Here is a 12,483-nt window from a genome sequence, read left to right on the forward strand (position 1 = left end):
ACACCCAAAAATTAGGAAATTAAAATGCAGACCAATGGAAGCGTTATTCTTTCTTGGCCAGCAAGACTCATACAAAGTCCTAGACATTCCACTTTCCAACCAGACACCAGCAGTTGCCCTCTTAAAGGGTATGGAGATGCCTTGGGCAGCGCTTACCCACAGCAGCCAACATTAAGCTATGAAAATCCTCTTCCTTGCAATGTGCTTTATTTATTTGATCAATTTTACTCTTGAAAAGTGCAAAGATGTGAATGTTTTCTAGGAAGAAACTCCAATACTGCTGTACACTAGCAGGCACACTAACACACTTAGGCAATAAAAGAGTCAATCCCTCCAATACATTTTGCATTAATTCATTTTTTTAGCCTTAAATCACAAAACATATTTTTCATGGAGAAGACAGAAGCAAGAGGTAGCAATTATAGGCTCGATTTTGACAAAAAAATATATTTCTTGTTTTAATAACAGAATTTCCCTCAGTGGTAAAGAAAAAAAATAAGATCTGGAGTGTTAAGCTAAATGTTTAAGTATCTTTTATCCTTCTGTATGCAATTCAGTATTAGTCAAGGACTACAGAAAATTACTTTAACCAGTATTTTTCTGCTTAGGAGAGAGGCACTCACCCCTGAAGAAAACCCCTACAAGGTGATGGAAATATTTTTCTCATCAGTAGCCTTTGGCAGGCTGCATAGGTGACACCAGGGCTTAAAGGAGGCTTCTGAGACTTGGACATCTCCTAAGAATTAAATATTTCTACCTGATTCTGATCTGATACACTGAAGTGACAGAACACATCCACCTCTGCACACCCAGCCAAGTGTCACACATCGCTAAGATTTAGTTTTTGTCAACAACTTAAAGCTTCCAAATTAATTCTGTGAGCAGCCAGAGGTAGAGGACTGGCCCACGGCCATCAGTAACAGTCCAAATTGCTTTCATATCTATGTGGTTTGAGGGTCCCATAAGCAACCCCTCATGAATACAAACTTCTGCACCTTCCCAGGAACATCTTGAGTTTTCAAACATCTTGACAGCGTGCATCAAAGAAGTCTTAAATATGAAAAAAAAAATCTCATAAGCTTCAAAACGAGCCCCAGACTGGTGGGTCCCTCACTACAGGTCACCTCAGGTAGAGAAGCTAGAGGGGATGTTAACTCAGGAGACAATTCTCCTGAGCTTTATGCTATTGTCAAACAGAAGGTGAAGGGCCTTCAGAAGAGAGGCTGAGTGCAACCCGAATTAAACCCCTGCTCTAAAGCACCCTCAGCAGCAGATGGCTATAGAAGGCGTGGGGAAAGGACAGCCTTCCCAGGCTATGGAGGAGCTCTTGTGACTCTCTTCCAAAACAACAGTTGCTAAGAGCAAATAAATAAATAAATAAATAAATAGATAAATAATACATACAAACCCAAACCCCAGGAAGGGACCAGTGTTCTCACATACACGCTACGCTCTCTTCTGCATGATTTTACATACATCCAAACAGGGAAAGTCAGACACAAATCACATGGAGTGAGTTGCACTTTTAACACAGAATTTACCTGTTATGTCACAAATAATCACCCAAACACTAATTTTGCTAGTTTTCCAATTCCCAGCCCTACACATGTTTTTCCCTCCCGCAGGGTTATGGAGCGGGGATTTCCCCCAAATTCTGTGATGGCAGCAGTAACTGTTCCCTTTACTGTTCCTAATTTACAGGAGTTCCTAACATACTGTACAAGTGTCCAGTATCAGAAGCTCCTCTGTGGTCAGCACTGTGATGAAAACTAAGCTCCCTCTTTCTATTCTAAGTTTTTAGTTTTATGTGATATTACAAACAGGTCATGCAACAGCTACCATTTCAGTCTCCTCCTGCTTGGACTTTATTTTAATGAAGACTGCAGAGCTCTAAATCCAAGCAGCACAAAAAGCAAGCTCAGATCTTGTCCTTTCTTTAAAATTCTGCAAAAAATAAGTAGTTTTCTGTGAAGTGTCATAGTTCAGACATTGAATGTACAGCTTTCATGACAACCAAGTAGAACTATCTCTAGACCTGAATTAGAAACTACTTAGAAGAGACATTGTACTATTAATCCAGCTTTGGTTAAGTAAAATTTTAGGCTGCTCTTTCAGTCTTAGCCCTCACCAGCCACAAAATTATTCAGGTTGTTTTTAAAAGGCAATCAATGCCATAAACACAGGACCACTTGGAGAGAGGTGTGTGCTTATCTCTCAACTTAGTACGTAAATACTTCCTGGTAACTGCAAAGCATTTATTTGTATATTTTTATTTATCAGGAAATGTAATTCAGCTTTCTTCAACCATTAGAAAACATGTAATCCCATCACCTAATTTTCTTCCAGGTGATAATAACAGGTGATTATTCAGGTGATAATAACAAAGAAAAATTGAAAGACTTGTAACACAGTATTTATTCTAGGACATCACACAAATTTCAAAGAAAAAAAGTTCACCTACCAGCTCAACTCGTCCAAACCCTCCTACTCCAAGGGTGTCAATGATGTTGAAATCAGACAGTTTCAGGTTGGCGAAGAAGGCAGCTTCGGCTTCATATCTGGATTTTTTTATGCGAAAAAATGGAAATCTCTTAGAGGTGCAAACATGAGTACTGTGCAATACCATACCCAAATGGCATGACTGTGGAACAGCTTTTACCTGCTTAATTTCCATCTTATCTCTTACAGTTTGCTTTTATTCACACTCATCGTTTTGCTGGTCCCAATTATAGTATTGCTCCGATGTGCACGGTTTTCCAAGTGAGAAAAGCAAACATACCTACTGCATGCCTACAATGCAAATGTCTGGTACTGCAATTCAGCTCCAGTTACCCAGCAAATGCTACCTTTTGCCATTTTCTATTGATCTTCTTGTGGGTGGGTGTTTTTTTTGGTGTCTTTAAGTATTTTTGGAAGATAGTGTCTCTCATAGGAGTTTCTCTTATCCACAGGCTGGCAGTAGTTTCTATAAATGTTTATTGAAAGTGGCAAGATCATTAAGGTCCCTGGAGAGAAATCACAGCCAGGTTTTATGAAATTAGATCCAATAAGCTGCAGGCTGGTGTGCAAATGCCTGGAATGAATGACTTCAGTCACATATCAACATTCCTATAAGAATATCTTCACTTCTTTTCCTTCTAATAAATTCACTAATAAACGTCCCAACCCAGGAGGTCCCAAAATCCAGATGCTCTTTCTTTAGCCCATGTCCAACTGGCTCACAACACAAGTTCACCAAGCCCTTGACTAAGGAAGCATGCAAATCGAACACATGCAAGCCTGCCAAAATAAGCTTCCCATGACTATCCTCATGAATATGATTCCTCTAAAATAGCTCCTTGTCAAGGTTTACAGTATTTTTAGAAAGGCTCAGAGGGGAAATGGATGAACAGGATCCACCCACTCAATAAAGTTTGACATTCAGCTGCTGGAGAAGTCCCCGTGCATGTACAACCTTCGGCTGCTGCTGACACAGACTTGTACGGGAAAAGTGTATTGACGGGATTATGGAGAGAGGCATGGAGGGTCCAAAGGGGAGGTGGCTTGGTTTTCAGTACTCAATTTTAGCCATAGTATCTTGCAATTAACATAGACTATAATCCACTATTTCACCTAGATGCTTCATTTCTGCATGATAACACTAGTGTAAAGATAAAACATCATTGTGTTAAGCAGGATCATACATACATATCCACCAGTCTATCTTTTTAATGTACCTCATCCGTCACACCCGTCTCTAATTCAATAATGGAATGGAAGTGATTAACTGACTTATTCCCTTCAAACTACCTTCTTTAGTCTATTTAAAACCACAATGACATTGCGACAGAAAGAAAAAAAAAATTAAAGTTAAAAGTGAAAAATAAAAAGAGGTTTCAAGAAATGTGAAGGTCACATCATCAAGCCCCAAATCCAGTGCAATAAAGTGCAATTTTGTCTCAGAGGTGCTGTCAACAAATTACTTACGCTCTGCTTTATTATTTATACTGTCATCAGATCCTCTCAGTGACCTTGCTCCTGTGGCCACAGCAGCCTGATGCATCCGACTTTGGAAACCAATCACTACCAAGCCTGCTTTGAACTTGGGATAACCTTGTATGACACAGCTGCTTATCGATTGCTTTATACTCATCATGAGGTGCATACTAAAGCTGTCACTAAAAAAATCTGCTAAATGAAAGACATATTTATATGTTCACTTCTAAATCACAGCAGACACATTGTTCTAGGGGTGACAGAGCAATGAGATGGGTCTAATTTTCATGACAAATGTATAAACCCATTAAATACCCTTAATGATTTATAATTGCTAGGAAGATAAAATCCCAGCATGGAAAATTTTGCTTCAACAGTCAAACAACGGAAGCAAAGTTTCAGGTCAAGAAGCCCTGCATTACTTTGCCCAGGCTTGGGAGTGGAAGGAAGCCATCTCATGCTCCCAGGGAGGCAGGGGGCCAGCTACTCTGTCTTCTCCCCTGAGCAGCTAGTGAGGATTTCTCAGTGCTGAGCAAGCACGGGTGAGAGATGCTGAACAGAAGTATGTCAGAAGGGTTAGGGTCTGCAAAAACATATGGGACAGAGAGGAGAAATGCTTTTTTCTCTGTAATACCTCTTATCCTGAAAGACAGCCAAGTCCTACAAAAATGACATATAGTTCGCATCAGGTGATGTGAGAGGACAAAAACTAGCTAAGACATAGCGTGGTGCTGGCAAAGCAAGCAGGATGCTAGTCCCATCCCCTGCAAATTCCACCACTTCTCACTAAAGTCCCTCGGTTCGATGGGAGACGGGATCTTCCACTACAGTCCCAACTTCTTCATCGTTTTGTGTGTTGTCACAGAAGCTGAAAGCTCTGCTGATGGCTTTTAAAGTAAAAAAAATCTCAATTTATTATTTTTCTTAGAAAATGTATTTGCAGCATTATTGTGATTGTTTTTTTGAAATCTCTTGGCTAATTCTCTTTGACAGACTGCTTATGTGTAGTTAGTACAGACAAGTGCAATGAGGCATATAAAGTAAATCGGATGCAGTTTTATAGATGCTGTGCAACAGGCATCCAAAACCCAAAAGAAATTCCAAAAATATATAGTGAAACCAAAACACATGTAAAATCAAGCAAGCAAGGCCTTCCCATGCTCAGTTACAATAGTCACATCTGAATTGTTTTATTCCCACCTACAAAGGTCCAAGTCCACTTTCAAATCAAATTCCTATGAACTAACAGGAGTTATGCACTTCAGCACTGCAAAGTTTAAGAATAAATCTCTTCAGTCACTTAAATATTATTTTAAAAAAAAACCTTCAGTCACTGTCCCTGCCCATGGCAGCGGGGTTGGAACTAGCTGATCTTTAAGGTCCCTTCCAACCCAAGCCATTCTATGATTCTAAATAAGAATACCAAAATGCAAATATTCCCAAGCTATCTCCTAAATCAGAAATTGGGATATAATCCTCATCCTGAAATTTAGAATATGAATTCAGCTTCTGCCCTCCAACTTCCTTAATTTGAGTGTGCCGCTCCCTAAACAAAAATTCCCAAGGTTTTGCAACATGTGCTCCTTGCTTGACTAAGTAATAGTGAAAGACATACGTGATATCTTTAATTTATCACCTCCAAAAGAACAGAGACACTTTCAAGACATTGAGAGGGCAGTGCAAAGACATACAGAAGACATTTAAAAATTAATATTGGTGTGTCTGTAGGAAAATATTTGGTTCTGGACCTGGTTGAAAAGATTTGCTGTGCTCAGACACTGTGGGGCGATGCTTGGGATATTCCTTGGGTATATAACAGAGATGGGATGAATGGTAGAGACAGTTTGACCACACTTGTGCAAGATGACGTGGAAGTAACTCAGCACTCTGTGGGAAAAACACATGTGTGCCAGGTCAGGGTGTATTTCTTCTGGGTACGACTTCGCAGATGCCACAGCCTCTTCCCATCTGGTAACTTGGCAGTCTAATGAGAAAGGCAGTTATATTCTAAATATGCAGCCATATGCTGGTGCTCTGAGACTTTTCAAACAAGAAAATGATTTTTTGACCCCTGGAAGAGTGGGTGATTTAAGTTCTTAAATTAATATATAAGAGGTGTAGTATTGGGAAGACATCTCAGGCAAGCTTGGAGGCATGAATGCAGATCAGCATCACACCCACAATCAGTGACACTCTGGAGCTACACAGATGCAAGGCTCAAACTTTCTCTGCTGAGATTTCTGGGTTTTTCTGACTCCAGTTGAATTATACATAATTAAAAAAAGAGCCCTTCTCCAGGTATTTTGTTAATTGTGTTTCTTGCCCTAGCTATCACAGGCCAAAATGCCTGGAAAATCATAGCTGGAAGTGTGCAAAAAGGAAAGATGCATGTGTGATCTAAATAGGAAGAAACAACGAAAAGTCTGTTCCTTAATAAATAACATTTAAAATTAAGCTGAGATTTTAACTAGAGTTTGTGGGAGGCCATGTATCAACTTTCAATGCACTCTTAATGGGACTTTTTTGTTTATTGATACTGGGTTTTGTCACCTACCCTACCAAACAAACCCTGCCAGAGCTTACAGTCCTGTAGCTAACAAGAGAAGAATCTTCCCCGTAGGGGATGTCAGGAAAGAGCAGAGGGGGACGTTCAGATCTAGGTTGAACACAAGCATCCTGCAGAATCGCCCATGCTCTTCTCCAAGAGCTTTCTTGCAAATCTGGATGACAGAGATATCTACTGAAATCTCACTCAAATGACTGGCTTTCTGCAACAGTCTTGCCCTAACGAGTATCAGTGCCCTTGTATGGAAAAGCTGGGACTTGGAAGCACCAGTCTTTAATCTCCCTGCAAATAAAATATGTACTCCTAAGGAGCTGCTAATTAAAATGCCTTGATTCAGCCTCTTCAGCACGGATAGGCATCACATGCAAGAAACCAGAGTAATCAGGGGGTATCAGGAGTAAATACCATCATCCACATGTCCCATTACTTTGAAACAGCAGTGCAGAAGCCACAGCCCAAGCATTTGGGCAATGTCTGTTATGCAGAATGGGAAAAGAAAACATGTGGCTTCTTGCACTGTTGGAGGTTTCCAACCATTTAAATGAGTGATTGCCTCCCAGGATGATGATTACTCTGAAACACATTTCAAGCTTTTCCTCCCAAAACTACAAATCAAATAAAATCAAATAAATTAAAAAATCATCTTACCTAAGCAGCTAAAAAGGATAAATGAGAAAATATGAGGAGCAAAGTTATTATCCAACTGCTCAGCTTTACTAAACTAGCTCACAATTCTTATCACATGAGCTAAATGGTTGGGAAACATTAGAATCTGTTACCAAACTGTCATCTTGATAGAAAACTTGGCTTCTTTCCACCTGCATGCTGCCAGCTAGTAGTAAATTGCAACCAAATGGGAAGCAACCACCAACTCCCTGATACAAGCGAATGTAACCATTTTGGGTGGATAAACGCAGAATTTCAGAGCCTTCCTCAGTGACAGACACCTGCTTGTTTAACAGCTATTTTTTCAGCCTTATATTCAGTTTTGTTGGATGGCCTGATTATTATTGTATCACCCATTGTTGAGGCAATGCACTTCTGCAGATAGAAATACTGAATCTCTGCAAAGACTAGAAAAACTTGAGTTGCAATACTTGGATGGTGATGATTAGACCCAGCCTGCAAGAATACATATGTGAAATAAGCCTAAGAGCCACAGGTGAAGTGGGTGGAAAAATACATCACAAAAGGAAACTGTATTTTTGTGTCCACTAAAAAAGAGATTCCATCTTCTTATGGTTCTTAAGATACAGCTAAATTCTTAAGACACAGATAATTTATTTTCATTATGCTGCTTCCACCAACGCAGCACTTCAAAAAAATATTTTGTGATAAATGAAAGCCAAAATTCCCTCAAATTTTCAGTTTTGTCACTATTTTTTCTATACATCTGAACAAACATATTTTAGACCTGGTGAAATAATGCACCTGGGTCTAATCTACTCATGGCACCTGGCTGCTGTTTGCCTGCCTGGTATCCTGAAGTCACAGCAGGCTTTTTGGATTGGATTCATGTTATTGACTTAAGAGAGATGCAATTCCAAACATAAATGAAAAGTGGCAGAGGACATGGATCGAATTCATGTAACAAGGAGGCTTTGTTATCTGAAAGCAATGTAAGGAAGAGCAGATGCAGCAAATGGTGATAGGGCATCCATGCCTTCCCTTCTGTGCTGGCCAGCCCTCTTCCCTGCCTGCTCAAATGACTCCAAAACCCTCAGGTTCATGTATTTCTGAGTGATTTTGGACAAGAGAAAAATCTATGAATGGTCATATGTGTGAAAGCAAAATAAAAAGCACCTCATGTACATCCACACAATATCCTTACCTTCAACTATGCCCTGTTTGAGTGGGACTCAGAAGATTTAGCCACAATCACGCAACAGACAGAAGCATGGCACAGTGACAGTGTATTTTACACAATCAGCAAGATCCAGAGCCTGGGAATGCCTGAAAGCAAATTCTTGAGTGGCACTGAGAGCAAATCTGTATTTCTTTATGGTGCATTGCCACTCATCCTCTCAGAGGTCCTACCCCGCATGCAAAACCCTTCTTATCTAGCATTTCCTCCAAATATCAATCCATTTGGATCAGTACACTTTGGGGGTGTGTGTGGTGGGTATGTCCCTTGACAAAACATTGCAGCAAAATAAAAATAACCAAGGTATCAACCCAAAACCCTCCTAGGGAAGACTCTTAACATGCTCATCAGACTTCTCTGAAAAGTCTGATTCTGCAAGGTAAATAGCACTCTCAAGTCTCCATGAACCTGTATTACCTGAAAAGGAGATGCTCACCCCAAAGTTACAGTCAGAACAGGCAGTGACAGCAGAGAATAACTAATTCCTAAATACCATCCCTCTGTATGGGAAATACCTATGTTGTGTGTTTCTTCCTCCAGGCACCAGATATGCATCTCTCTCATGATGTAACAAATGCACCTTTTCACTTCCAAATGTCCCTTTCAGATAAATGCTGCTATCGGTAAGAACAAAAATATCAGGAAAAAGACCAGCTCTTTACCTACTTTACCATCAATCCTATAATGTTACACTAAAGCTGAATTCATGTCAAGTTCTGTCACTTTATTGCAATTTATTAGTTCGTTCACAAATACAGGATCACATAATTGTTCCAGGACATCTCTATTGGCAGTGAAAGCAAGAGAATGCCAATGAAAGACACTGAGCTGTTGGATAAAAGTACCAGCACAAGCCATCTGTGATATCTCCCATTGGCAGTGAGGTCACTGTTGCCCACCTGGCCGCGAATTGTATTAACCAGGGTGCACTGATATGCCATTGCCCTAAATCCAAATGGGGTTTCTGCCCTTTCACAGAGACAATGAACTGATGGCATGTTAGTATGCCCATAAACAATTCCTGCCTGGTATTTGCTATCCTAATGCTAACCCATTCCTGGGAGGGATGGGTACTATGGTGTTACCCACAGATCTTGACTTGCTGGAGAGGATTTACTTGTGGATGAGGATTTGCTGCCCTGCATCAAGGAAGACTAAGGAGAAGAACATAAAACTCGTCTTCTACTCTTCCATTTTTCATAGCTGCAAACAGCACTGAAAAAGTAAAAGATCTATATGAATCTACCTACATGTATCTGTAGATAGATAGAGGGAGAAAGTACAATAACTAATAACCCAGCTTTTCCTTATTTCAGGTCTCCTTCTTCCAGACCATCCTTCTGAGGTCAGTAGTGCAGTGGCTTTAACTCCCGATTTAGCTGCTACCACTTCCTTTTATGTCTTACACCTTCAAATGAAAATCCAAATCAAGAGGGATTTTGTTTGGATTTTTAAAAGCAGTGTGCTAGTGGTGATAATGCAATTGAAAGCTACAGCTGCATGGACCATTGCATTGAAAAGAAAGGCTTTCTTTCTTTTCAAGTTCATGTTATCAGGGCTGGGAAATTCTCTTGGACCCAACCAGCACTTGAACTCACAGCGTACTTGCCTTCAGTGACTTTCACATCAGGAGAAATAGCATACCTCCTGGTTTAGATTTTCTTACAGAAAGTGAACATTTGAGTGGCAGCTAAAACAGACATTAAAGCTATGGCATCTCTAACTTCCTCTGGAAGGGGAAGGAGATCTGAAATTAAAAACATAAAGTTAAAAAACTAACAGATAAATAATCCCCCCCCCATTTTAAAAGTACATCACTTTCAGTTAGAACTTGGCAATGTGAACATATTATGCTGTTATAATAAGCTGTGCTCATCGTAAGTTGTTTCAGCAGTTACACAAATAGAAGATTTGTTTGAATTATGGGGATTTGAAGACTTGCTATTGCATGGAGACTAATTTCACCGAGAAATCACTCAAATACAGTCAGTTAAAATAGCTCAGAAAGACCTTCTCATCATCCAGGGTCTTTAAAAAGTCTTAACTTCAAAGCTAATATTGTTGAACTCCTAAATGTGCCACCTTATTAAACAACTTCTATTTCTCTGTCTAGCAACAGTATGAGGCACTGCAGTGGGACCTTATCTGAACACAGGATGTGCAGGGAGCATCTTTATTAGGAAAAACTCCCTTTAAAATCCAAATTTCACCTTTTTTTTCCCCAGATGTTTGCTGTGGGATCCACTCCTCTTGTAACATGCACAACTGCTCCCATGTATTTAAGCTCACAACCAAACTGTTCAGAAAAAATAACCCTCCATTCTCCAAGCAGATTATAAGGGTTTTATGTAAATTTCCATGTATTTTGACTGCCCACACCCTGTTATACACATCCACACAATGCTCATGTAACAGAATCCAGCAAAAATTTTGGAGGAAGAACCAAACAAACTGGGATATAAAATGCCAGCTGACTGGGGGGGATAATGCCATACAGGTATGAAGCAGAGTGCTTTTACTAGAGCACAAAGTTATCAGGATGGATTTTTAGGAATAGGGTCCCTGGTTTTCACTGAAAGTCAAAAGGAGGTCATCACTGAAATGCGTATTTTATTTTCTAGATGCATATGTTTCTCCTTCACTTTTAATGAAACAGCCTGATGCTCCCAACAGGACTGTCTCTCCAGGTCCTACTTTGGGAAGTCCTGGTTTCAGCTTTGGTTAAAACAACATTTGTGTTTTTGTAATACGCCTAATGCCAAGAATGTCCTGAAATAGTTCAAACAAGATACTCTACAGAATTGACTGACTTACAAAAACAAGACTTTAATGAATTTTAATTAAAAGGGGCAGAGGGAGGATGTGGAGGATTCCTTCCTCTGGTGGTGCTTCCTGTTCTGCACAGTATAAAAAGATATTGCTTAAGGAGGGGGTTTGTCTCTTCTCCACCCCCTCTTTTTATTCCTTTTTTTTAAACTCTGGATGTTGCTAGCCGGAGACCAAAGACACTGCCTCATTGCCATTGTATTGCATCTCTATGTTGGCTCAGCAGTGAGGGATTGAACCCAAAATAGTTGCTGATAACACTGTTGTGTACGGTATGCTGGGTTAACTTGGGTAGGAAACTCATTGGTGACAGTGGAAAAATACAACATTAATAACTTTTTCTGACTCCAAGAAAGGCAGCAACAGCACAACCTGAAATTCCATGCTAAACAAAGTTTGGAGGAAAAGCAAATGATTCACAGCACCTCAAACGCTGCAATCAGACCTTGACATCTTAATTTCATTTCAATGAAAATAACATCAATACAAAATGAAAGTTCATTAAAAATTTTATTTATCAGCATCTTTTTTTCCTCAAATAAATTCATGTTCAAATCATGTATTTCTGTAAAGCATTTCCTTGACAATTGATAATTTTCATTAGAAAAATCCCTACCAGTTTTCCTTGAGCAATAGGTATTGTCAAAGTTGCCGGGTGGAAGAAATACTGTTTTACTATCCCTGCTCTACCCATATTCCAATATCATCATGTTTTGATGCCAGCAGGTATGCAGTACTGGGGGTTTTTTGAGTTTTACGGTGAGTTTTTTAATGACGTTCAGCTAAAATACTAACCCACTAGCTAAAACATAGATATTATACGCTTTAGCTTACTATAGTCCACTGAGAGTTTCATGTTCTGATCACCCCATCCCTACTTCCAAGAAGGCTTTTGGGGGTTTTGGTGGTGTTTTTTTTTGGGGGGGGGTGTTTTTCTTTTTTTTTTTTTCTTCTTTTTTTTTCTTCTTTTCCTCTCCCCTACAGCTGTGCCCATTACAAGAGAAGTGTGGAGTAAGGATCAAATTGCAAAGAAACATTTATCACACTCTCAGACACATGCATTACAAAGAGAAAGCTCTCCTGACTGGCTAATGGGAATAAATTGAGAGCGCAATGCACTTCAGCTGGATTTTTTATCTTTGTAATGCCAGCACCCTGCAATACTATCTATGCCTTAATGGCCTTCTTGGCACATTTCTCTCCTCACATACCTACGCTAATATGAATAAGCAACCTTTCAGAATAAAATAGT

At 39.7% G+C, this 12,483-nt stretch overlaps 1 protein-coding gene across 2 annotated transcripts in view; it reads right to left on the minus strand.

Moving 5' to 3' along the window:
* Nucleotides 1-12,483, minus strand: part of PRKG1 (protein kinase cGMP-dependent 1) — a 508,740-nt gene that overhangs the window by 31,047 nt on the left and 465,210 nt on the right. For both annotated transcript variants that reach the window (XM_055790419.1, XM_005235115.4), the window contains exon 10: nt 2,462-2,558. In XM_055790419.1, the coding sequence (XP_055646394.1) occupies nt 2,462-2,558 (97 nt within the window). The remainder of the gene's footprint in view (nt 1-2,461; nt 2,559-12,483) is intronic.

Source organism: Falco peregrinus, chromosome 1 (genome assembly GCF_023634155.1).
Source record: "Falco peregrinus isolate bFalPer1 chromosome 1, bFalPer1.pri, whole genome shotgun sequence".
Taxonomy (NCBI): Eukaryota; Metazoa; Chordata; class Aves; order Falconiformes; family Falconidae; genus Falco; species Falco peregrinus.